This window comes from Equus przewalskii, chromosome 1 (assembly GCF_037783145.1).
Source record: "Equus przewalskii isolate Varuska chromosome 1, EquPr2, whole genome shotgun sequence".
NCBI classification, from domain to species: Eukaryota; Metazoa; Chordata; class Mammalia; order Perissodactyla; family Equidae; genus Equus; species Equus przewalskii.
The window spans coordinates 71146475-71173945 of NC_091831.1; the positions used below are offsets into that span (position 1 = coordinate 71146475).

Genomic DNA, 27471 nt, shown 5'->3' on the forward strand with positions numbered 1-27471 from the left:
GCTCCTCTCTCTATCGTCCACTCATCTGACACTATGTCAAGGACTCCTTTCATTTAACCGGTAATTTTTAAGTAATCTTCTCCTTAATCTGAGTCCCATCTTTGTAAAGAGTGTCTCCAAAAATAAAATGTTAATAATTATTAGCCCTAGGACACGTCAAGAAAAATCTGCTCCACTGCCTCAGGCCATTTCCATCCAGCCTGTCTGCTCAGGTGCGCTGTGACTGACAACCCTGCGTTCTCCTGGGCTCTTCTAGATCACCTTAAGAGACTTGGGGCTTCCCAGCCCAAGTGATTATCACGTAAGCAACCTCAGTCAACCAGCTAAACTCTAAACCCTGCCCTCGGAGCTGCCTTTTTAGTCTCTGGTTTCTCGGTTCCCTCTTTCTTCCTCGGCAGGAAACGACTCATTTTCTTCTCAAACGCTGGTCTTCAACCCAGGCGTCCTTTGGGCTAGCTGTTTGACGGCCACTCCCAGTCAGTATTTTCATAAGCTGAGGGGGACTCAACACACCCTCCCCTTCCCTAAGGAGGGATCGCCCCTGTGCCGCCACGCCCCTCCCGGCACCACCCAACTCCGCATACCCGGCCGCCCCTGCGCCCGCCGGCCAACCCCCTGCTCCGTTCCCGGCGCGTCACAATAGCGCCCTCGTGGCCCCGCCCCGCACCCAGCCAGCCAATCCCCGGCTCCGCTCCCGGTGCGTCACAATGGCGCCTTCGAGGCTCCGCCCCCCGACTGCCGCCGCGGAGGCCCCGCCCTGCCGTGGTCTTTGCGTCCTTCCGGCTCCGTCGTGGAAGTAGGACTGTCCCTCGTCTTCCAGAAGAAGAAGGTGGGGTTCGGTAGGGAAACCGGCCTGCGCTCACGTGGGCAGGCGGAAGCAGGGCGGGGGCGCGGGGACCTGGGGCTGCTGCTCCCGAGTGCTGGGGCGGAGGGCCGAGCAGGTCCCGGGCACGCAAGGGCTTCCGGAAGCGCCGCGTGCACACGACGAGCAGGAGTTGTGGACTCGGGCCTGCCGCGCGCCTGACTCCGCCCCTCGGAAGCCCCGCCCAGGGCGCGCCGCCAGGGGTTTCCATGGTGATGGTAAACAAGCCTCAACTGCCTCAGCTACAACTGCCAAGTCCCCCGCGTTCCACCCTCCTCTAGGTGCTCAGGGGGACGACCGAGGCGCCGGGTGTGAGGAAGAGCGGGAGCGCAGAGACTCGGAGCCCGAGGTGAGGGGCTGGACGGACGGCGAGTCCGAAGCCGAGGGCCGCACACCCGGAACCGACCGGCGACTAGGTCCCGTAGGGGTGGCGACAGTGGGGCTGAGATTTGGGGTCCAGGGAGGCGGGGTCTGAGGTCAGGGGCCGCAAACCACCGAGGGACTGACCGTGGCCTCTGCTCACTGGAGGTGGAGACGGCGGTGCTGAGATTTGGGATCTGGGGAGGCGGGGTCTGAGGTCAAAGGCTTTACACTCGGGCATTCGACGGGGGGCTGACATTTGGGGTCTGGGGAGGAAGGGCAGGAGGGCCTCGGGCGGACTCCAGGGAGAGCAGGGCCCGAGAGCCTCTGCCAGGAGCAGGGTGAGGGCCCTCGGCGGCCGTCGGAGGGGGAGTTCATTTAGAAACGAGAGCAGTTCCCTCACGTGGCCGGGCGCGCCTGGGAGTCGCCCGAGACTGGCTGGGCCTGGCTCCTCCCCCCTCCCACGTTCCCGCTCGCCGCGCCTCCACTCTGTGCTCGTGGCCTTTTCTTCCTCTCCGAGCCGCGTGTGTGCCCTGCGCGCCTGTCCGCCTTCGTCTCCTGCCATCGAGGTACCGTGTTCGCATTTTGGGTGAAACTCTGGTTCTCGTTGTCTTTGCTTGGTGCCTCCACTTGTGCTGAGCGAGCTTAATCGGCCGTTTGGTTTTCCCTCGTGCTTTCCTTCTTTGTATCTTTGAGTGTCTTGCTGATTCTTGACTGCGCCTAAGAAACTTCCGGACGCTGCCGGCTCTCGCGCGGCGGTCGCGCGGCGCTCTCTGCCTCCCGTGCGCCCCCGCGCTTCCCTGAGGTGGCGCCGGGCGGCCTGCGTGACCCGACCGGCCGTGAGCCCCTCCCGTTAAGGGCCTCAGAGGACCCCACAGGTTCCCGCAGACACCCTCCAGGCCCGGGAAAGTCCCCCCCCTCCCCCGCCACCTGCAGCCCCCCGACCGGCATCCCGTCGGTCCCAGCCCGCCGCCCGCGGGTCGCCCGTGGCCTCAGTTCTCTTCCTCTGGAGGCCCTAGGACGAACGGTCAGGCCGCCTGCTCTGGTTCACAATTGTCTGCGGGCGCCGGGGGCTCGGCCTGTCCTGCGGGCCGGGGGCGCGGCCGGAGAGGAGCCCGTGGCAGCTGCGCGCCGAGGGGCCACCGTGCGACCGCGGCAGCTTCCCGGAAGGGCCGCGGGGGAGGGCGCCCGGGGTTCGCTTAGTTGTCCGCAGCCTGGTGGAGCAGGAGGGTTTTGAAGGCTGCAAATAGTCTTCTATTTCAAATATCGTCGAAAGTACCGATTTTAATATAATTCTGTTACTTTTAGTCACGGTCTTAAAAGTTAACTATTTACTTCTGAGTTTCTAGTAAGGATGAAAATACCTCGGGTTCTCAGGGTAGACAGGAAATATATTAGAATCTAACCTATCAGTGAAAAGTGATGTTTTCAGTATGTACTAATTTCTACGTAAAATTTTTTCATTTTACAATAAGCGATTAAGGGGCCTGCGCGGTGGTGCCCCGGTTAAGTTCGCACTTTCCGCTTTCACGGCGCGGGGTTTGCCAGTTCCGATCCCAGGTGCGGAGCTACGCACTCCTTGGCAAGGAATGCTGTTGCAGGCGTCCCACGTATAGAGTAGAGGAAGATGGGCACGGGTGCACGGGTGTTAGCTCAGGGCCAGTCTCCCTCAAAAAAAAAAAATAAAGGTATTAATTCCTACACTTACTGAGTTTTGGGAGAGAAGCAATTCCATACTTTGCCTTGGGGAGTCTCATGTTCCTGTATGCACTTGTGTAAATTGATTAGGTTTATTATTTCTATGTTATGATCTCCTTTTTTAGTTTTTTCTATTTTTGTAATGTTCTTGTAGTTTTTACTTTTTTTTAGGTGACAAGTGACTGGGTTTCGCTTGAGTATTGTTACAAAGCTCCCTTTGTAAACAAAATATTCAAGGGAAAATGTGAATTGATTTAAGGGAAAAGATTGATTAGGAGCGTTAGTCCTCGGAGATAGGCAAAACTGTGGAGATGAGTGTGGAGACATACGGTGCCCATCAGAGTAGGTGCCTGGAGTGGCTGCAGAAATGGAAGCGGGCTGCCTTCAACGGAGGTGACTTCCCGCCAACCTCCCCTCCCCGATCTGACCTCTGGCTTTTGGACTCTTTGTAGAACCACCTTAATTGATCCTTAGTGGGTCCAGGCGCATAGCTAGGGTTTACCACGTTTTCTAATCACATGCTCATGAGCAGTCTACAAGGGGGTATTGCTATTATTCCCATTGTACAAATGAGAAAATGGAGGCCGTGAGAAAAGAAGTCCCTTGCCCAGGAACAGCTGGGACTAGGACTCAGCTCTGACAGGGATACCCCTTTGCCAGGGTGCCCTCCTCCCCACCTAGTTGCTTTGAACCAGGGTTCTTGTGGAAGACAAAAAGCTGGGCAGAGGGATAACCAGGCTTAGCTAAGACCAGCTTGGCTTATTTTACAGCAAATCCCAGACATAAGATTTTTATCGGTAAATATTTCAGCTTGTATGTCTAAGGACTTTTAAAATATAACCACAATACCATTATCACACCTAAAGAAATAATAATTCCTTGATATCAAAATCCCCAGTGATCAAATGTGCCCGACTGTGTAATAAATATTTTTATACAGGTGGTTGTTTTGAATTGGGATCCAAACAACATCACACTTTATATTTGGTAGATATATATCTTTTAAATTGTTTTAATCCAGAGCAGCGTTGTCCAAGAGAAATATAATGCAAGCCACATAGCTAATTTTACATTTTCTATTAGTAAAAAGAAACACATGTAGTTCACTTTAATAATTAGTTTAACTTGATATATATCCAAAATATATAACATTAAATTATATTTTTCATGTTTTTTATTCAAACTAAGCTTTCAAAAATCCAGTGTGTACTTTATATTTACCGGCCACGTTTCAAGTGTGGCAATTGGCTACTTTATTAGTGACAATCTAGAGGTTCCCCATTCTTAAAAGATTTTTCTTTGTTGAACAAATTAGGTGTGTGTCATGCAGAATTTCATCCCCACACGCTCTGGGTTTTTCTCATGGCATTCCTGTGGTGGTGTTTGATTCTCTGTCCCCTGCGTTTCCTGTAAAATGGTAGTTACCTCTAAAGGCTGTTCTTATTCTGTTGAGGTTTTTTTTTTTTTTTTGAAAGAATGCTTCATTCAAGATGCCCTCTATTCCTGCCAGAGGCATATTTTGGTTAGTGTTCCACCTTTGTAATGTTAGCAGCCATTGATGATCCTTCCCTCAATCCATTGTTTTGTTAATGGTTTTCAAATTAGTGATAATTTTAATTAAATATTCTTTCTCATTTATTAGCAAAAATACTCTACAGAGAGGAAGTTTTCTTTAAAGGCAGGTTAAGTTTTTGACTCCTTCGTTATGTTTATCAATATCCAGCGTAATGAATTGAATCCTAACCATGTGCCAGACAGTAGTTTTTCCAGTGTCATTCTGAAGGCCTGGATTTTAAATATATAGGATGTGTTTTAGTCCACTGTAGCTTTTATTCTCTTTGATGCTCAAATTCTCCAATTTTTGGCCTTCAAATTAGTTTCTGACTTTTTTGATACAAACTCAGTGGTCTTTGATGGCTTCTTTGGTTTAAGGTGTAGTACTTTCAGTGGATCCACCAAAGTTTATTCAGTTGGACCTCTAGTGATGGGCAGTTGGGTTGTTTCTAGTCTTTTCCTATTAGAAATAGTGCTGAAATGACTATCTTTTGCAGTTGTCTTTTCCCCTTTTTGACCAAAGGGATTGAACCGCTCAATATTTCCACTAACAGTATTTAGAGTGCCTGCTTATCTACAGCCTTGCCAAGGAAGTATCTTATCAAACTTAGGTATTTTTGCCAATGTGATAGGTATTTTAAATATTATTTCAAGTTTTGATTTATTGTGTATGGCTGAGGTTGAGCATCTTTTCACGTTTAAGGATATTTCTTTTTCTGTCAGCTCTCCATGCCTCTAGCCTATTTTGCTTTTTGGATCGTTGGACTTTTTGTCTCTTTAGAAGCTGTCTAAATATTAAGGATATTGACATTTTTGGGAAGTAAATTGCAAGTATCTTTCCCATTTTATCATTTGTATTTTTGCTTAGGTTATAGTGTTCAGCCATGCATAAGAGGTTTATTTTGTTGTTTTGTTTATAATCAAGTTTTTAGGTATTTTCCCATATTCTGGGTTTTGAGCCACAGTCAGGAGACTTTTCCCTATTCCCAGTTTTTAGAGGAATTCATCAATTTTCTATTCTATTATTTAGGATGTTTCTTAGCATGTCTCATAAAACATGGACAATTTTTAGTTAACTCATATTTTGCCTTCATTAATATGTCAGTGTGACAGATTGCAGTGATCAACTTTGAAATGATGGACTACAGTTGCATGCCTGCAATAAACCCAAGTTGGTCATGATGCATTTTGTTTTGCATATTGCTGGATTTGGTTAGCTGATGTTTATTTAGGGTTTTTGCATCTGAGTTCATGAGTGAAATTAGCCTGTAAAACTTGATAAACTAATTCTAAAACTCTTGAAAATTAAAATTCAATTCCAGGTTGATTGTAGATCAAAATGTAAAGATGCAGATGAAAACAACAGCTTTATAAGTTAAAAAGATATCCATATAGCCTTGGGCTAGGAAAAAGATCTCTTAGGATACAAAAAGTGATATAATTATTAAGGGAAAAAACCCAAAACAATTCCTATTAGGTTTTCCTGACAGTATGCATCTTCTTTTACAAAAATCCTCACCAAATACAAATATTACAAATTCCTATCACATTATTTCCTTATAAATCTATTTACGTTGTAAAGACCCGTCATTGATGTCTTCATTCTTCATCTTCCCCTAATTGGGGTCTCTGTTCTGCTTTATACAATACTTGGTTAGAATAGTACTGTCCAGGGGCTTGGCCCAGTGCTTAAGTTCACGCCCTCCACTTCACCGGCAAGGCTCAGGTTTTTGCCGGTTCAGATCCTGGGCGCGGACATGGCACTGCTCATCAGGCCATTGTGAGGTGGCATCCCACATGGCACAGCTAGAAGGACCTACAACTAGAATATACAACTATGTGCTGGGGGGCTTTGGGGAGAAGAAGAAAAGAAAAAGGAAGATGGGCAACAGATGTTAGTTCAGGTGCCAATCTTTAAAAAAAAAAAGTACTGTCTAATAGAATTATGATATGAATGGCATATAATTTTTTCATTTTTTTAATTGAGATATATAATTCACATACCATACAGTTCACCTTTTTAAAGGGTACAATTCAGAGGTTTTTAATATATTCACATGTTGCAAAAACCACCACTATCTAATTCCAGAACATTTTCTTATGTTGAAACCCCCTAAGCATTCCTGGGATAAATCTCACTTGGTCGTGGTGTATAATCCTTTCTATGTGTGCTGGATTTGGTTTGTTAGTATTTTGTTGAGGAATTTTGCATCTGTATTTATAAGGAATATTAGTATGTAGTTATCTTTTCTTGTGATGTCTGCCTGGTTTTGGTATCAGAGTATATTTGTTTGCTAGGGCTGCTGTAACAAAGTACTGCAGACTCGGTGGCTTAAACAACAGAAATTTATTGTTTCTCAGTTCTGGAGGCCAGATGTCGTAGATAAGGTGTCAGCAGGGTTGGTTCCCTCTTAGGGCCATGAGGAAAGGATATGTTCCAAACCTTTCGCCCTGATTTGTAGATGGCCGTCTTCTCCCTGTGTCGTCATGTCGCCTTCCCTCTGCTTCTCTGTGTCCACATTTCCCCCTCTTATAAGGACACCAGTCATATTGGAATACAGCCCACCCTAAATTAAATGACCTTGTTTTCACTTAATTACTTCTGTAAAGACTTTATCTCCAAATCTGGTCACATTCTTGGATACTGGGGGTTAGGATTTCAACATACGATTTTTTGTGACACAGTTCAGACCATAACACAGGATAATACTGGCCTTGTAGAATGAGTTGGGAAATATTTTAATTTAGTGTATTTTAATATATTTTGATTAACTCCATACATCAAAAATATCACTTCAACATGTAATCAATATTTTAAAATTGAGATATTTTACATTCTTGTTTTAATCTTTAATTCCGCATGTGTTTTATACTTAACAGCACATATTAATTTGTACTTGCCACATTTCAAGCGCTTAGTAGCACTTCTGGCTAGTGGCTACCATATTTTTTATCTTTTGTACCTAACTTGTTCTTTTTCCAAAGCAGTTTTTCCTCTATGCTTTGAGAGTTTTTACCAATACATGCCTGGGTTGGGTCTTTTTAAAGTATCTGTTGGGAACTACACAACGGAGTTTATTTTAAGCCAGGAAAATTTCCTTCCATTCTTTATCTGTTCTCTTGCCTCTATTTGTGTCTTTTTCTCCTTCTGGGATTCCTGTTATTCACATGTTATATCTCCTGTCTCGTGTTATATCTTGTGTCCTCCAAATTTCATATCTTTTTCCTCTTAGTGTTTCTATTTTTTCTGTTTTGAGATATTTCTTCCACTTGGTTTTCCAGGCCCCTATCCTTTCTTTCAATTTATTACTAACTTTAAATTCAAAACTCAATTTTTGGCACCAGAAAGTTTTTTATTCTGTGGTTGAGTATCTGAAACTGCCTATTTTTTTCTGTTATAATATTTACAGTTTTGTCCAGCACTCCTTGTTCTCTGAAAACAGCCTGCTGTTCTAAGCTTTTGCCTGATGTGTGGTATCCTCTCTGGGTGCTGGAGCCCCTCTTAAGTACATTGTTATGTTCCTCTCTTCCTCTTGGCTCTGTTCTCCACTCATGCAGGGCAGTGTGCTGTTGTCCCCTGAGCAGCAAACATTGAGCACAAGCAACTACAAGTCTCCACTCATGGCAGCTGCAATGGGACCTGACAAGGTATCAGCTCTCACAGACCACCAGGAGGTGGCTCCAGACCCCCTTCCCGTGGGGTCTGTGGTCTTGTACCAAAAAGGTCCCCTGGAGACCATGAGTGTAACCCACTGGCTCCCTGAGGCCTTCTGCCCAGCTCCAGGATCTGAGTGCTCATCCACCCAGGGGCTGCAGGAAACTTGCTAGGGGAGGTGGTTGGGAGACTATCTTCTTAGCAGTTGTTTCCTTCATCAGAATTCTCCTTTCCTCCCCACCCCTCATTTCTTAGCTAGGTTAGAATTATTTCCTGCTATGGGGAGAGCACTACCAATTAATACAGATAATGAGATTTTCCCCTTAATTGAAAACAGATTTTTATTTTTAGCAATGGAAGTCTGATAGGGTTTCTTTTTATGAAAACCTCATCTGATACATTTTTTTTTCTGTTGTAACTTTAGATCTTGATTCTTGGGTCACCTGCAGAATGCAATCGGTAATATAGAGCAAGGGTTGCTTGTTCTGTGCTGGGTAAAAATTTGTTCCTTATATTAATTTCAATATGAGCATTATATAGATAGGATAGTAGTTTTGCTTTTTAGTTAACACAGCTCTTGAGAAGTGAACACTGAGGAAAACAATATTACTCTCGACTTAGGCCCTTTACTTACCGTAGGTAATAGTTAAAAGATAATGGAAAACAGCTTTCCTGTTGCTTATAGATTGTGTCACATCCCCTTTGATGGATAAAAATGTAGTAATAGCAAGAGACATTTAAAATGTTAAAATATATTTAATGATCCATCTACATCTCCTCTCTCCTTAATAGCTCTTAGGTAGCTTTGTGTATTGAATTTGGCATGCTGGCAAATTAGGTCAGAGTTCTCACACTTCAGCTGCATGAGGCTTTTCAAAATTTAGGTACAACTGTGTGGGAGGGTACATTTTTTGAAGAAGTTGGTCCAGACATGCATCGTATTCATATGAGTCCCTGACACCAGAAATGTTTAAGAGCCACTGGGTTGGTACTTTATGAAATTGCTAGTTTGGAAGAGACTTTTGAGGTTTCCAGTAGAACAGAAAACATCCGTAACAAATAGAGGTCTGGGCTCTGCTCACATACTGTCCCATGAGCAGAGAATTGCTTCTTCCCCAGACCTCTCTGTGCACCTTGAGTGGAAAACAGACATGAGCAGCAGAAACAATATCTAAAATTCTCTTGGGAATTTAATAAGAACTGAATATAAAGACTAAAAAGATTCATCACAAAAAAAATATTTATACAAAGCAACCAACACCAAAACATATCCTGGTAAAGGGCTGCATTTTAAAAATACAAAGAATTTGAACAAGCTTCCAGGGGGAATAAGTAAGGTAATGTACAAGGGAAAAAGAGGCTATGTAGTCTTCTAACTCTTAGTTTTAAACTTTAGCTATTTACCAGGGAAAAAAGGTTTCACAGTCCCACCCCGCCTCATGCTTCTGGTCTGTTTAAACGTCACTTCCTGAGAACCCCAATGTAAGTTAATCCCTATTTTCTAGTGTTGGTCATTTCAAAATTTATCATTATACATTTATGTATTCATTTCTTTATTGATTTCCTGTGCCACTGTTCTGTGGACCTAGAACAGTGCCTGCCTCTGCTAAGTGCACACTATTTCTGGCTAATGAATGACTCTTCAAGTCTGATCAATTTTATTTATTGCACATCACTGAAATCCTTTCACATGCTTCAATTTCCCCCGCAGTGTTTCTGTTGCAGGGTACCATCAATTCTTCCTAAACTCGTCATTCCTTCTCATCTCATCTCCATACATCTGTTCCTACCATTCATTTTCCATATAGCACCTTGACTGTTCTGTTGAAAAGCAAAACTCAAATTACACTACATTCCATTTTGAAACAATTAAGTGACTTCCCATTGGCCTTACAATAAAGTCCAAAATACCTTCCCAGGCCTTTTATAGAGGATCTTCCTCTACATCCCTCTTTTGTTGATGTCAGCCCTGGCTGCAAAGTGTTTTCAGGTGCTTTCTATCTCAGGACAACACGCTCCTGTGTGTCTTCTGTACATGTTGTTCCTTCACCAGGCAAGAACCACATCATGACTGATCAATTATTAACACTCGCCCTGCCGGTGTCACCAACCAGATAAGGAAGGCATATGTAAAACTACTTACCTGCAACAAAGACATTCCAATAAATTGAGAAAATGCACACCAGTCATATAAACTACCAAGAATATAGAAGAGGACTCAAATTTTGTGGGATGGTTTTTTTCTGTCACCCAGCTTCAGTAATGACCAATGATGGACAGTTCTCTGCCTCCCCCACCTTCTTCCCTCATGGATAATTTTGAAGCAAATCCCAGCCATCACAGTTTCATCCACAAGAACTTCAAAATGTATCACTAAAAATTAAGTCCTTTATTTTTAAACATAACTACAATTCTCTCATACCTAAAATAAGTATAAATATAATACTTGAAGATTAAATTTCTAGTCAGTGTTAAAATTCTCCTAAATTGTCCCGTAAATATTTACCAATTTGTTTAAATCAAGACAAATATGTCTCATGCACTGTGAATCCTTGATAAATGTCTTAAATTTCTTTTATTCAATAAGTGGTCTTTTCCCTTAGAGCTATTTTATTGAAGGACTGGCTCATTTGTCTTTGCAGTGTTTCCCAGAGTCTGGCTTTGCAGACTGGATCACCATACTCTCACCTAGTACCTGCCTTTATTAAAAATCCTATAATTTGGTAGTTATTTCTAATTTCTAGTAAGTAGAGTCTTAAGACTTTTTTTTCTTTTAAAAATAATTTTATTACTAAAAGTGTTAAACATACACAAAAACAGAGACGAAAGTATAATGAAACTCCTTCAGGTACCCATCACCCAGCTTCAATTAGTAAATCATGGCCCATGTTGTTTCATCTGTACTCCTGCTCCCTCCACTCATATTATTTAGAAACAGATTCTAGACATCAGATGTATCTCTAAATAATGTCTCTTAAATAAAACCACAGCAGCATAATTGCAACTTTTATAATTCCTTAATATAAAATAATTCAGTCACTGCTCACATTATTGCAATTGCCTTTTAATTGTTTTCCAGTCTGTTCATTTGAATTAGGATTCAAAGGTTCATAAAACGTAATTTGCTTGATAGGTATAAAGTTTAAGAATTGCATGTTTTAAAATTAATCTTTTAAAAATTATGCAAAGTATTTACATGAGTCTATAGTCAAATACACAAAATAAGGTACTGTATATACAAGGAGGTTCTACCTTTTGTCCGTTAGTTTCGGTTCTAAATTCTTGCCTCCAGAGATGATTTTTTTTTTTTTTTTTTTACGGTTTGTCCTTCCACCTAAGCCGTACCCGTCCACCCCCCCCCCACCCCCCCGCTGGAACTCTGGACTTTTCCCCACCCTGGCATCTTTCCTGAGAACTCACTCAGAACGGTCTTCCTCGTTGCTTTTCTTTCCTCCTCCTCCCACTTCCTGCCTTGGCCGGTCGCGCGGGCGCGGGCCGCACCTGCAGGACGCATTTCCATTGGTGACATCTTGGCGGGCCTGTCGGTGGCACTTCCTCCTTTACACCCCGTGACCCACGTCCGGCTTGCCGCCCTCCCAGTCACGCGGCCTCTGCCTCTGGGACGCAGCCCCGCGCGCCGGCCTTCCGGACCCGTCGTGGTGAGCCGCCGCGAGCGGACGACCCCCGCCCGCCCATCCGCCACCCCCACTGCTCGCGGGTCCCGCGACCTCCTCCCTCCGAACCACCCCCCACGCTTCGGGAACTCTTCCCCCCTCCCCGCCTTGCTGCCCCGCGAACTCTTTCTCTCCCCCCGCCCCCCGCCCCCAAGCTCCCCAGGATGTTCCCCCGACCCGACCCGGGAGTTCCACCGCCAGCCCGGAGACCGCCCGCCCCCCGCGGGCCCAGGGAACTTTTCCCCGGCCGCCCCAGGAGCCCCCTGACTGAGGAGCTCCGCCCCCGCCCCCCGCGGCTCCGGGAAGCCCGGCCCGCGAACTCTTCCCCCGCCTCACCCCCCTCCCGGCCCGAGAACTCTTTTCCCGGTCCCCCAGGAACACCCCCGCTTCCCCCCTCCCCCCCCCCGGGAGCTCCCCTCCCACCGTCGGGCCCTGGGAAGCCTTCACCCTGTGACCTCTTCCTCCTCCCCCCTCCCCCGGGCCCGGGAAGCCTCTTTCCTCCCCCCCGCGTAGCTCGCCCTGCCCCCGCCCCGGAAGCTCCCGCTGACCCCGCCCAGGACCTGGGCTGGGGCGCTCTGGGGACCCGCCTTCCTGCAGGGCTGGGCCGGCCCGAGGCTATCGGATCGCCAGGCGCCTGGTGGAGGCCGGACGAACTCCTTCACCTTGTCCCGGTACCCCCGGCCCGGGAGCTCGGCGTCCGGGACCGGTGCTGTGCTTCCCGCCGAAACCGCTCAGGCGCGCCCCTGGCGGCCTGTGGCGGCGGCTGCGAGCTTGAGACCGCAGTTTCAACCTTCGTATGAAGCGTTTGCCCACAGCCAGTTGAGTTTCAATTTCAGGTTAATAACAAGAGGATGCACCTGGACTTTCCCCGGAGCCCTCTGCGTGTTTAAGCGTCCGGTGGAATTGGGGGTCCTTTGGCTGTAAACTGCGCTTGCTTGCTGAAAATAGGACTCAGCCCTGCTCCCTTCAGCGGTAAGTCCAAAAAGTGAGCCGCGTAGTCCTGAGGAGCGGCTCCCGCGGACTAGGATTTAAGAGTAGAACTTTCTGAGTAGTTAAGATACCCAGGACGACCTGGTTCGTGCGTACTGCCAGCTGTAGGTTAAAGTTCGTTTACAAATAAGGGCGAAATTGCTCCTCAGGTGTCCCTGAAACGCAAACGTAAAGGAGGGTGAAGCCGGGGCTCCGCCGCGTTCCCGTCCCTAACCGGGAAGATGGGAGGTGAGCTTTAAACCGCCCTGCGTACTCCGTAGATAAACCAATTAGTCACGGCGCTGGCAGGCGCACCCTGTTTATCTTGATTGGATCGACCTGAATCTGAACTAAATTCTGTCTCACTCGTAGAGTGGTGAAGAGCACATTCTGGAGAGCCTCGCAGGAGTCCAGGGAGCCTGTTAGAAATACAGAATCTCGGCCCCAGCCCACATCTGTGGTTTTAGAATCTGCATTAGAATCCCTTAGGTGGTCCGTGTTCACACTTAGCTCACAGTCCAGTCGCCTGCGGGAGTCGTGCAGAATCCTTGGCTGCACCCCGTACAGCACAATTAAAGCAGAATCTCCAGGTGCGGGGCCCAAGAGCAATATATTTTAACACTCCCCCAGCGATTGCATGGTGCTGCTGGGGTGAGACCATTGCTCTCCATCAGCGCTTCAACGTGCGTTGCGGCCCCAGCTGTTGGTCTGCGGACCACACTAGAAGGAGCCAGGAACTGGGAAAAACCAAGGCAGAAAGGGATCAGATCACTAAGATGACTGGGTTTTACCCTTCACATTCTACTCTTTTCTAGAGGCAGAGGGGAAGAACCATTGAAGCCTCTTGAAAACTTTCTTCCAGAGAATTTGAAACCATTTTTTCTTAAACTTTAATACTTATGCGGGATTTTTTCCTCCAAATAATATCTCATGTAATAATCACAGGATGCTAGTAAGACAGGGCAGATACTGTCTTTAAGACAGCGGGCTCAGAGAAATTAACTTCGCTTTCCCAATTCTCTGTTTCCAAAACTAAAATGTAGCTTAGTTCCTCAGACTGATCCCTGTGCTTCAGCACGTATCCTAGTCCTTTGAGGACAGCTTTATCACGTGGCTGTGGGTGATGGTGATGATGTTTTTCCTATTGAAAAGCATATTTCAACATTTTCTCCCCTCATTCTTCCTCGGTTAATTAAAGTATCAGTGTCAGATCAAATACGGGTCACAAGAAATGAAGTTACCAATTAAAACTGGGAGAGAATGTCTTGAGTATCTCCACCCTGCCCCTCAGGGATTCTTGTAAATTGTAAATCCTGTTGAACAATTTCTAGCAAACAGCCTTTTGTTGAAGCCCATCCCAGTGACGATTGGGCTGTGTCTCCAGTCCTGTACGGGTCTGCATAGCTGCCCCTTGCCTTTCGCCCCTGCCAGGGTTGGCCCTTTTCCCCCCACCCCAACTGAGCCCAGCCTGCCCTAGATATTTAAATTTCCTTACTGCTCCTAGAGTTTTCTGTATAGAAACTCAGGAATTGGGTAAGTCTCATCTCAGCAAGTGGGATGCTTCCCTGCTGTTATCCCCTATATTATCCTATGAAAAGGTAAATCTTTTAAATTAAATGTTGTAGGGGCGGGCCGGGTGTGTACTTCAATTATGGCACCCGGTGGCTATAAAGGGCCTCACACAGCCTGGCCATGCTTTTCCCAGAGGAAGGGAGCTCCCATTCCATCCCAGCCCCGGGGACCACAGCCTCCCATCACTCTGGTGTGTGCTGGGGCACCAGGCAAGACTGCCATCTCTCTTTTTTAGGACAGTTCCTTGCCTGCCAGGAGCATCTCCGACTGTGGGCATCCCCCGTTGTTCTTTAAGGTGAGCTATTTTAAGAAATGTAATTTCTAAGTTTATAAATTCTAAGTTTAAATTTCTAAATTATATTAAAGCAGAAGATTTTCTTAGGAATGTGAAGTACAGTTTGTCACTAGCTTTAAGTCTAATGTTGAGCAGAACTCCACAGTGTTCTTCTTTTCTAAGTTTTAGTTAATGTCCTAAGTACTGTAAGTCTGCAAAGGATCCAAATGTAGAGGAGTCTGAGGACAAAAATGAAGATCTTATAGTATATTGTGTTAGCACCAAAGATTAGGTTTGAGTTCCATTGAAAGTTTAGAAGAATAAGAAATTGAAAGTCATAGGACTTCTCATGAGAAATGGAAGAGAAAGATAATTCTGGAGTAAAAAGCATGTTTAAACGTAGACATGTATTTTGGAAAAGAATGCTCCTTTACCTTGCTTTCCCAGAAGAAATCACTTTGTTTTTGAAACATTTTCTGAAACAAAACATTTGTAATCTGTTCTGTATTATTAGATGTTTTAAGTAATTAGATGAAATGTCAGTTCTTATATGCTTTCTACATGTCTTTTTCAGCCTAACTAGGCTGCCATATTCTAGAGGGAGGTGTTGACCCTGCATGGCCGTCAGTTAATCTCTTGCTAATCTTGGCCCTGCTGTGCTTGGGCGGGCCACAGTGACCAACAGAACAGTCTGTCTGTCACAGACTCTCAGTGCAGTTTTGAAGACACCTTTTAAACAAATCACAGCAAGAATGCTATGGGAGCATAGAACCATAAGACTTAATTTGTAGAAGGGGAAGATCTTTTGGAAAGTGGTATATTTGAGCTGAGACCTTAAGGATTAGTAGGATTTAGCTAGACAGAGATTGAGTGGAGTGTATTTGGAGAGAGAATTACCACGTATTAAATCCAAGGGATCAGAGAGCCTGGCAGCACATTCCAGGCACAGGGGAATAAAGGGATAGAGGAGATTAAAACGGGTGGTGGGAATGATGTGAGCTAGATAATTGTTGCAGGCCAACAGAAAGTTGCAAGACCTGAGCACCCCCTTAGCCCTGTGGTTTGTGTTCCAATGCCAGTGGGAAGCCACTGAGGACTTGGAACAGGAGAGTGACAAAGTCAGTTTAAAAGAATGCTTGAGAAGTTTAAGATCACATAGAGTTATCTTGGAATGTGCTGTTGGTACTAGAATTAGAAAGAAATGTGAGGAAGTCAAAAGGGACATGAGGGCGATTCAGAAAGAAAATTTTAAAATTTGATAATTAACATCACAAAGGAAGGAATTATTGAGCTCACACTCTGCCATGCAGTGTGCTAGGACTGAGTTTAGAGCTATGAGAAACCTTTATTATTTGTTCAAATCAAGAGTTAGTAGGATTTAGGGGTGTGGGTTAGGGTAGAGAATGGTAACACCCCGGAGAGATGATGAATTCATTGGCTTTGAGGGCTTGGGTGCAGTTCAAGGATTACTTCGGTTTCCTTCTGGAGCCTCTGGATGACAGGTAAGGCCATTTATGCTGCAACCAGGGTGCTATAGAAGAAGAGTTTCCGGAGAAAAATGCTGGTTCATTGTACATAGGAGCTGTAGAGTAGAGTGTGTATACCAGTCTCGGCCTTAAGGAGCTTAAGGCTGGGAACTTCTGTGTCCTGAGCCCAGAGCTGGTCATGGAGATCCAGGGGTCAGGTGAGGCTGCCTAGAAAAGAAGGACTGGGTCCAAGCCCAATGAGTCCCTCCAGTTGAATGTTGAGGAAGGATTCACACAGGAAGAGGCTGAGAGATAGTGTCTAAGGAATTAATAAGAAAACCAGGAGACAGTTGCATCATAGGAGCCAAAAGGAGAGAGGATTTCTGGAGGGAATGGTTGAATCCTGCCCTGGGAACAAGTAAGGTGAAGATAAAATACTTGTTCTCTTTCTTTCCGTGGAAGTTCCTTGGTAGAGATCATGTCCTTTTAATGTTGGGGGGTGGAGGTGACGGTAGAGGCCTATTAAGGAGATTTTATTGAAAGGGAAAGCAAATCAGCAAGTAGCTGGAGGCAAAGTTGGCATCAGGAAAGGTATATATTACGGGATTGGTAAGAAAGGAGCATACTTAATTGCTAAGGATATAGTCTTCAGCGAGAGAGATTGAAAATAAAGAATCTCTTGAAGGTGGGTGGAGTTGGGACCAGAGCAGAGCTGTAGGTAATGATGTCAGCTGTAAGGAGAAGCAACTCCTTGTTTCTAAATTCCTAGACTTGGTGGCAGTTCCCTTTACATGGTCCCTAATCCTCTGAAGTAGAAGATGATCAGCTGAAGTGAAGAAAGATTAAAGTATGTGAGGTTATCACAGACATTTAAGGGCTTTGGGAGAGTGGGGAGTTGTGGTGGAACTATAGGCAGTATGGAGGGCCCACTTTAAGGTTGGGGACCCTGATTTTCTACAGTAGTCATTCCCAACTTTGGGCAGTTTTATCCCCTAGGGAACATTTGGGAATGTCTGGAGACATTTTTGGTTGTCACAACAGGGGAGGGGAGTGCTAATAGCATCTAGTAGGTAGAGAGGCCTGGGATGCTCCCTGACATCCTACAATGCAGAGGTCTGTCTGCCACAACAAAGAACTGTCTGGTCCAAGGTATGATCCATTGTGCTCAGCTCTGTGCCCCTGAGCCACTCAGTACAGCCATGGAACGTTCAGATCCTTGGAATCTTCCAGGGCTCTCTTTTACTGGGCACAGTAAAGGAGGAACTGCATATGAATTCCATTTATTGTTGGGGGAAGGGCTGAAATTATCACTAAGAATTATCCTTTCATACATTGGCAATTTAAGATGACTAGGCCCTGCATACAATGGCTGTATCAAATATTTAAATTATAAAAATTGTGATGGGTCAAATGGCAACTCGCCAATAATTTTGTTTTCCCTGATATTAGTGCAGTTGAGCATTTCATACATTTATTACCAATTTGCTTTTCCTTTTCTTAAATTACCTACTGGTGCTTTCTACATTTTAAATTGTGGGATTTTTATAAAAATTATTTTAGGAGCTCTTTATATATTTGTCCATATTTTGCTATAGTAGTGTAAATGCCCTATTTTATCTGGAATATTTTGGTGATTCATTTGAGGTAAGGTTGTATTTTCTCTTTCTACGTGATGATCAGTGTGCCCACATTTCTTAAAAAGGCATCTCTCTTACCACTGATTTTAATAGCTGCATCTATTACACTTTTAAAATGACACTTTCATGAAACATTTAACTTCCATATACTTACATGTGCCCATTTTGAGCATCGATCACTAAAAATATTTTTGGCCCTATCAATATTTTTACTGTCTCTATGTTATGTGTATATTGCTATCAGATGGCTCAAGTCATTCTCCTCTTCTTAAACTGCCCTTCCACATGGATTTCACCTTTACTCTCTTTCAGTTTGGGCTCTGGGTGCCAGATGCCACATGCACTTCATAACACTGTGTCAGGAAGGGCACCTCTTGTACATGGAGGTGAGGTGTTCATGCTCTTTCTTCAAGTCCCTCAATGAAATGCACAATACATACGTTACGTTGATCAACATAAGGTGGTTTATGTTGATCCTTTTGTTTATATGAGAACCTGAGAAGCGTATAATTTGATTTCTATGTTTATTGCAGTGCACATAACTAATATTCTGCTGATGGACTTGTTTCTTTGTCTGGATATGTCTTCAGTTTGGCCTCACACTTAACATATTTTCTTTGATTTGACAATTTATGAACAAAATGCTCCTTCCTTAGATTCCTTGTTGCCGTTGCTGTCTTGTATCCTTGCAGCATTGCCAATGAGAACGCTGATTCTGGTTCGCCCTAGTGTCAAATAAAATGTTATTCTGTAGTGTGGTTTAAAATAGTCTTTATCACTTATTTTTACTTACATTTTTAGAGTATCTTGCCATAAACAAGTAAATTGGTTAAATGTAAGGGTTGCACTTTAAGGAGAATCTCACAGAGGAGCACTTGTAAATGAACTACCAAACTTCTTCCTGAGAAATATCTGGAATAAATATGAATATAAATATAACAGGAAAATGCCCTTGCTCTTGGCTAATATTTAGATTCCTCTGTATTCAAGGCACCAAGTTACACCTATGCTCCTGCCTTTTACTTCAGTGGTTTAGCAGTTAACTAATACATCTCATCTGCTTTCCTCTAGTTCTGAGAAATCCTCTTATAATTTCTGAATGTTGCCTCAATTCATTCTCTTTCTTCTCTTCTAGAACTTAGAATTGACCATTAGAATTTATAGATTTTGGCTTGCTATTTTCTCAAGACCTCTCATTTGTTCTGTTTCTATCCATCTGTGAGTAATATATACATTTTTGGAGAGATCTGGGATTGAATCTCAGCTCAACTGTATTTGGTATATTTCTTCACATCTTTAATTTCACTCATCGTTCTTCATCTGTAAAATGGGGAAAACAATATTTGCTGCATATTCTTGTACATATTAAATGAAAAATTATGTAAAGTAGTTTTTGCTTTCTTTTCAGCTACAGAAAGCAACACCCAAGCTTGTTTAACATCTGTCCTGTCAAGTGTCCATGATGCTGGGCCCTGAGGGAGGTGAAGGCTTTGTGGTCAAGCTCCGTGGCCTGCCCTGGTCCTGCTCTATTGAGGATGTGCAGAATTTCCTCTCCGACTGCACAATTCATGATGGGGCTGCAGGTGTTCATTTCATCTACACTAGAGAAGGCAGGCAGAGTGGTGAGGCTTTTATTGAACTTGAATCAGAAGATGATGTAAAAATGGCCCTTAAAAAAGACAGGGAAAGCATGGGACACCGGTACATTGAGGTGTTCAAGTCTCACAGAACCGAGATGGATTGGGTGTTGAAGCACAGCGGCCCAAACAGTGCCGACACCGCAAATGATGGCTTCGTGCGGCTTCGAGGACTCCCATTTGGATGCACCAAGGAAGAAATTGTTCAGTTCTTCTCAGGGTTGGAAATCGTGCCAAACGGGATCACATTGCCTGTGGACCCTGAGGGCAAGATTACAGGGGAAGCCTTTGTGCAGTTTGCCTCGCAGGAGTTAGCTGAGAAGGCTCTAGGGAAGCACAAGGAGAGAATAGGGCACAGGTATATTGAAGTGTTCAAGAGCAGTCAGGAAGAAGTTAGGTCATATTCAGATCCCCCTCTGAAGTTCATGTCTGTGCAACGGCCAGGGCCTTATGACCGCCCAGGTACAGCCAGGAGGTATATTGGCATTGTCAAGCAAGCAGGCCTGGAGAGGATGAGGTCTGGTGCTTACAGTGCAGGCTATGGGGGCTATGAGGAGTACAGTGGCCTCAGTGATGGTTATGGCTTCACCACTGACCTGTTTGGAAGAGACCTCAGTTACTGTCTCTCGGGCATGTATGACCACAGATATGGAGATGGTGAGTTCACTGTCCAGAGCACCACTGGACACTGTGTCCACATGAGGGGGCTGCCGTACAAAGCCACAGAGAACGACATTTACAACTTCTTCTCTCCACTCAACCCCGTGAGAGTCCATATTGAGATTGGCCCTGATGGAAGAGTGACAGGCGAAGCTGATGTTGAGTTTGCCACTCACGAAGAAGCCGTGGCAGCTATGTCCAAAGACAGGGCCAACATGCAACACAGATACATAGAACTTTTCTTGAATTCCACAACAGGGGCCAGCAATGGGGCATATAGCAGCCAGATGATGCAAGGCATGGGGGTGTCAGCCCAGTCCACTTACAGTGGCCTCGAGAGCCAGTCAGTGAGTGGCTGTTATGGGGCTGGCTACAGCGGCCAGAACAGCATGGGTGGATATGACTAGTTTTGTAGGAGCATTTGAGTTGTTTCAATCAAATTTTCACAGGCAGCCAACAAGCAGTGAAAAGCAGTTAACTCTAGAGGGAGCTGTGGGACCCATTTTGCACCATGAGTTTGTGAAATCTGGATTAAAAGAATTACCTCTTCAGTGTTTTCTCATGCAAACTTTCTTCTAGCATGTGATATTGAGTAAACTAAAACTATTTTCAGCTTTTCTCAATTAACATTTTGGTAGTGTACTTCAGAGTGATGTTATCTGAGTTAAAGTAGTTTTAAGTACATTAAATGTGGATCTTTTACACCACATCACCGTGAACACATTGGGGAGACGTGCTTTTTTGGAAAACTCAAGGTGCTAGATCCCTAATTCGAAGAGGAACATTTCTCATGTTTGTTCATTCTAGTTTATTTTCATTTAAAATCTTTTAGGTTAAGTTTAAGCTTTTTAAAAGTTAGTTTTGAAAATTGAGACACATTACTAATACTGTAGGAATTGGTGAGGCCTTGACTTAAAACTTTCTTTGTACTGTGATTTCTTTTTGGGTGTATTTTGCTAAGTGAAACTTGTTAAAATTTTTGTTAACTAAATTTTTTTCTTAAAATAAAGACTTTTTCACAATGACTGGCACAGACTATCTACTCACCAGAAAGCAGCAAAATGACTGGGTGATTGAAGAGAATTCATTTTAATACTACTGTATTTCAGTGTGAATTTCAAAATAATTTAGCATGTGAAATCCATGATTTCCCTTATGTTCTTCCAATGAGGCTAAATTAAAAGTCAGGTTAAAAAAATGTTAAATATGTGAGTGGTGGAAATAGTGGTAGAAACACATCCCGGAAAGAGAAAATAGAAGCACACAGTCCCAGCCTCCTGTGACTTGTGCTCTGTTCTTCAGCCATTTGTAATGTCCTACTTTATTCTGGAGTTGCATCCATTGTCGTAGCTAGGAATCCTTAGTTTTTGGTGCCAAATAGATTGTGAGTCATTAGCCATAATTTGTGTTTCAGGTTTTCTTTATAGAGAATGTGCTGATTTGAACATTCTTTTTTTTCATACTTAGGAATATTTCTATAGGGTACACTCCTGGGTTAGCAATTACAAGTTATTGCAGGATACACGTTCTCAAGCTTGAGGCCTGTTTCCAAGTTGTTATTAGAAAATTGTCATCCACTTAGCAGTGGAAAGCAGTGTACAAATTACAGGCAGCTGTGCACACAGCATGTTACCATCACTTTATGACATACACTAAATAAAACCGTCAATACTTTAAAATGTGAATGTAGTTTATTAAACAAGCTTGCTTTAATAGCTCTTATTGGTAATGCTCCCTAATTTATTTTCCCCACTTGTCTTTAATAACCATAAAGCTGTAGCCCATATAACCTAATTTCACCAGTTTAAGCATCTTCGTTTCAAGGGACCCACCTCCTCGGTCACAGAGAAAATGCTCTTGGTTAAGCCCCTGAGGGTTTTAAAAATAAGTCTATTTGTAGACTAGAGCCTTACTTTGGCCCTATTTGGCTTCTCAGGCCCACCTTAACTCCCATCCTTCCCACCAGTTTTCCAGAGACTCTGAGGGCCTGAGATAGGGCAGCATCACCAGCCAGGAATGCCAGATGTGCCAGGACACAGGCAGAACTAGGGATATCCACTGAGAAGACAGCATGAGAATTATAAGGAGGCAGAGACCATGCACACCTGTTCTAGGCCATGTTTACAGGGTCTCTGCCTATCCCTTGGGCCCACCTTGCTCCAAGTTTCAGGCAGCAGTCCACAAAAGGCTGAGTTGTAAGGAAGACCCTGAAAAACCCAGGTGAAGCACGTGGGAACTTATGAAACCTGTAATGGGAGGGACTAGGATGCCATAAAAGACCTAGATTTGATAGGGCAGTGAAGTTGCAAGGAGTATATTCATCGCCTCTAAATCTTATACTAAGTTTAGGGTCCAAATATGGAAGGAGTAGGATCCAAGAGCCTGGGATGGGAAGTTTGGGGGAATGTGCAAGGTGACCTTAAATTCCAAGGTGATGCTGAAATCTTTGGGCCAGCAGCAGTGGCCCTTTCCCTCTTAACTAGAAGAAATGATCCGGAGGCCTCACCTCAGGTAGGTGCTTATAAGATGAATTCTGTCCCGTCAAAGTCTGCTCCAAGTCACTTTCCAGAATGGGTTGGGTAAGCCAAATCCACCTTGCTGCCTGTTTTTGTATGGTATATGGGCTAAGAATGGTTTTTACAGATGCATCAATTTGATGGCAAGGAGCCCTGATTAAGAAAAGTCTGATCTCCCCAAGAATTCATTAGTAGATCTGTAGTACAAAATACTGTACTTAATTATTTTGAGTTCCGTCAATAAGAGATTATGTGGGGGCCAGCTCAGTGGTGTAGTTTGTGCCTTTGGCAGCACAGGACTCATAGGTTTGGATCCTTGGTGTGGACCTACACACCACTCATGGAGCCATGCTGTGGTGGCTTCCCACATACGAAATAGAGGAACATTGGGAACATGTTAGCTCAGAACCCATCTTCATCACCCCCCACCCACCCAGAAAAAAATTTTGTGAAACTTTAAAATTTGCCTTGGCCTGTGAAACCTACATGTCTAGCCCCTTAAAAGTTTGACTTTTCTGTTCCAGAAAACTAGTATCAGGACCAAGCATGAGATGACAAGAGAGTCCCCACTGTAGGAGGAAACTGACATTTTGCCAAAAAAGCTGAAGGTCCTGGTTGGTATGTATGAACCAGAGTCAGCACATGAGAGGACCTTGAGGATGCTGAAACAGAGGGTTGAGTATAAAACAGTTGGTGTGGGGTATCTCTCTTGACTCAGGATTTAAATTATGAGCAAAATGCTTGCAGTCTATCATAGTAATATGCTGGAGTTAATCCTTGAAGTCTGGAAACGGTGACCTACAGGAGGGAGAGATGCTTGATATTGAGAAAGGGGTTGGAGGACTCGGAGATGGGCCTGCTAGGAAAGATTTAGTATATAAGGCCAGAAAAAACTGGAAAAGTTTCCCTGGAAGGGCCCAAGAACGCTTGCTAAATTGATAAGGAATGAGCTAGTAGGGTGCACCAGAATTTTGAGAAGCTTAATGGAAGCTCTCATCTCAGTCAGAGTTGGCAATAGGAGAAAATAGGGATAAAAGGATTCCAGAAGAACAGAGGCCAGGTAGTGGCAATCATCAGATGTGAGGTAAGCATGATTGCCATAATAGGCTGCAAAGTCCAAAAGTCAGTAAGGGGCCTTGACCTAGCCAGGTCTGTGGTGAAGGCTAATGGAACTCTGTGTCCAGGGGCCACACATGGCACAGCTATGACGTCCATTAGCCTTCTGCTCTCAGGTCTTAACTCCTTTTTGGCTATATGGACAGAAAGCTGATTAAAAATCAGGATCTTGTTCTTTTTCCAGAACTGAGCCAGGTCTCACCCAGAGACCATCAATTGAAGAGGAGGAACGGCCTGGCAACATTGCAACAATTGTATATAATCTATAAATCTTCCCCTTTGAGGCCAGGAGAATGAAATGACCCGGGTCTCTTGAGTGCTGTTGGATATGAGGTCTGAGTCGACATTGATACCAGGGGAGGTGATACAAATGGATTCCCAGACCCAGTTTGTCTGACTGTGGGTCAAACAGGTTTGCAGACCCCTCCGGTTATCTCCCCATGTGAATTAGTAGGAAGGGGTACCTTAGGCAGTTGACAGAGCCCTCACACTGGGTCCCTGGCTTGTGAAGTAAGAGCCATAAAGGTAGGAAAGCCAAGAGGAACCTCTCAAATTGCATTCCCCATCCAAGACAGTGAATAAGGAGAGGTGGTGAGATGTGTGCGCAAAGTCTGAGGTTAGGGCCAGGCTTGAAGACTCAAAAAGGCAAGTATATGTCCTTTTCATTTGTCTGGTCCCAGCAAACAGCAGATGGATTCTGGCAGATGATAGCAGACAACCAGGAACTTAAGCAAGTAGTTTCCCCAATCACAACTCAGTGCTTAATGTAGTATCAAATACGTCCTCTTCGATCAGCATCAAGCAGGAGATCAAAAACCATTTTACCATCTCATAACACGAGCATCAGAATACATTCCCTGTTTTTTTTCAGGGCTGTGTAACTCTTCCGTTCTCTTTTACAGTAGGGTCTAGAAAGATAATGATCATCTTGCCATGATCCACTATATTGATGACGTGCTCATTGGACTTGGGTGGGGTGGGGGGGAAGCAGCAAGTACTCTGGATGCCCTAGGAAGACACACGTGTGCTAGAGGGAGGAAGAATTCAGGGCTTTGCCATGTAAGGGAACTTTTTAGTGTCTAATAGTCATGGGCAGGGATCCTAAAACTAGGGTCCATGGGCCAAATGTGGCCTGTTGCCTGTTTTTGTAAATAATGTTTTATTGGTACACAGCCATGCCCATTCATTTATATTTTGTCTATGGCTACTCTTGTGCTACTTTGGCCAAGAGATAGGTAGTTTCATCAGAGACCACGTGTCCCACAGAGCCTAATGTATCCTATCCTGTTTACTATCTGAGCTTTCACAGGAAATGTTTGCTGACCTCTGACCTTGGGCAGAACTGGGACATTTTCTCCAAAGTAAAGGTCAAGATTTTCCATCATTAAGAAAGGGCATAAATTTTGGTAAAACATTTAGGATTTTGGAGAAAGCTTATTTTACACTTGAAAATACTACCCAATTATTAGGTGACCAGAAGGCTGCAGCAATTCTGCAAGCTGCTGTGCCATCTGCTGCAAAGGACATAGCACGTCCCGGCATGGAGGTGTCTGTGTTCATAAATGGTTTTGTGTGGTATCTCTGACAATTCTCCTTAAACAGTCATAGCTCAGACCGTGAGTGTTGGGAATCAAGGCCATGTCTTCTGCAGCAGAGAGCTATTTACTATTCAAAAAGCAGCTCCTGGGGAGGACTGGCCTGATGACTAGCGGTTAAGTCACGCACTCTGCTTTGGTGGCCCCAGGTTCACTGGTTCAGATCCCAGGCACAGACCTACACACCACTTATCAAGCCATCAAGCCATGCTGTGGCGGGTGTCCCACATATAAAGTAGAGGAAGATGGGCACAGAAGTTAGCTCAGGGCCAGTCTTCCTCAGCAAAAAGAGGAGGATTAGCAGCTGATGTTAGCCCAGGACTAATCTTCCTCAAAAAAGCTCCTGTGGGCTACTAAGCTCACTGTGCTAAGACCATCTTCATGCTCTGGGTGTTGGCAGATGCATCAAATTGTAAGACTCTTAAGGCATCTGTTTTGTTTTTAGTTTATGTGTAAAAATTCTTGCACATATTTCATTAGATTTGTTTCTAAGTATTATATTTTACATGCTGTCTTTTATTTCATTTGCTGAGAGTCTGTTGCTGGAACTAGAACTACTAGGATTAAAAAACTGGATTTTTGTGGCCTTGCTAAATTCACTTATCTATTTTAATTTAAATGTAGCTTGTTTGGATTTTTTTTACATACCAAAAAAATGCCATTTGCAAATAATGACAGTTTCATTAATTTCTTCCTAATCCTTATGTACACTGTTCTTTTCTTGCCTTGTTGTCTGCTCTTGGATAAGTTTATTTATTTATTTTTTTATTTATTTTGGTGAGGGAGATTTGCCCTGAGCTAACAGGTGTGCCAATCCTCCTCTATGTTTTGTATGTGGGATGCCACCACAGCATGGCTTGATGAGCAATGTATAGATCTGTGCCCAGGATCTGAACCCATGAACCCAGGCCACCAAAGTGGAGTGCACTGAACTTAACTACTACACCACCAGGCTGGCCCTGGTAAATTTTTTATCATTAGAAAGATGATGCTGAACAAAGTTGGGGTCAGAGGGCATCCTCATCTTATTCCCAATTTCAGAGAGAAAGCTTCCTTATTCCTCCATTAAAATACCGATTGTTTTTGGGTGCATACCCTTGATTAAATTAGGAGAATTACCATTTACTGCAGGTTTAGTATAAGTTTATTTTTTTAGTCATTATTAAATGTTGATTTTTATTTAATGCATTTTTCCTTCTTATATTGTCTTGATATTCCTTATTATCTATCTCCCAATTCACTCATTCCCTTCAGCTAAGTCTAATTTGTTGTCAAACATCACTTAAGTTCTTAACTTCAGGTAGAAATTTTGGTTCTAAAATTTCCACTTAATTTTTTTTACATAATGTAAAAAAGTTAATGTTCTCACAGTTCTGAAGGCGAGAAGTCAAAATCAGGGTGTTGGCCGTGGCTCCCCTAAGTCTCCGAGGAAGAATCCTTCCTTGCCTCTTCCCAGCTTCAGTGGCTGCCGGCAATCTTAGTGTTGCTTCGCTTGCAGCTGCATCACTCCCATCACTGCCTCTATCATCACAGGGCCTTCTCCTTGTGTCCACATTTTCCTCCTCTTAGAAGGACACCAGTTGCTGGAATAGGGCCCACCCTAAGCAAGTATGACCTCATCTTAAAATGATCAATGATATCTGCAAAGACCCTATTGCAAAATAAGGTCAGTCTCGGGTACTGGAGGTGAGGACTTGAACATACCTTTTTGGAGGACAATTTAACCCGCCACACATAGGTTCAGTTTTCTTCTGAAAATCTCCATATATCATCTCATTCCTTGAACATATTAATCACAGTTATTTTAAAGTCTTGGTCTGGTCATTCCAATATCTGCATCTTCTCTGTGTTTATGTTGTCTTTCTGGTCTAAGTTTGTCTTTTATGCCTGGATAGTTTTGATAGAGTACCAGATATTGTGTACATACATCGTAGCATGGGGTAACTACAAGACCCATGTGCTGTTATCATCTGTGAGGGGATTGGTGGAAGGAATGCAACCAGATTTCTAAAAACTACCCTGAGAACACGAGAGGCTCAAAATGGCCAATATATACTCAGTGGAAATCATAAAATGGCAATTTGAGAACAGCCAAATCTGTGAGCGAAAGTCAGAAAATTCTGCAGGCGCCAGTTTGAATTTACATTCTGGTGGGGGTGGGAGACCATAACAAATAAATCACTATAAATAGTATGTGAGTTAGGGCTGAGTACAAGGAGAAGCAGC

The 27471-nt window shown here is 44.1% G+C and overlaps 1 protein-coding gene across 14 annotated transcripts; it reads left to right on the forward strand.

Annotated features, from left to right (window-relative positions):
* The first annotated feature begins 596 nt into the window (after window positions 1-596).
* On the forward strand, window positions 597-21043 carry HNRNPF (heterogeneous nuclear ribonucleoprotein F). Of its 14 annotated transcripts, none has more exons than XM_070567856.1 (6): window positions 777-829; window positions 1144-1211; window positions 12640-12775; window positions 12943-13021; window positions 14580-14639; window positions 19130-21043. In XM_070567856.1, exon 6 carries the CDS (start codon window positions 19181-19183, stop codon window positions 20423-20425), a length of 1245 nt encoding a protein of 414 aa, XP_070423957.1. In that variant the 5' UTR covers window positions 777-829; window positions 1144-1211; window positions 12640-12775; window positions 12943-13021; window positions 14580-14639; window positions 19130-19180; the 3' UTR covers window positions 20426-21043. The 14 variants fall into 14 exon arrangements, with proteins under 14 accessions (XP_070423977.1, XP_070423992.1, XP_070424016.1 ...); XM_070567834.1 differs by lacking the exon at window positions 12943-13021 and adding an exon at window positions 16854-16931; XM_070567858.1 differs by lacking the exon at window positions 777-829 and adding an exon at window positions 16854-16931 and having other exon boundaries at window positions 1074-1211.
* Window positions 21044-27471: the final 6428 nt, after the last annotated feature.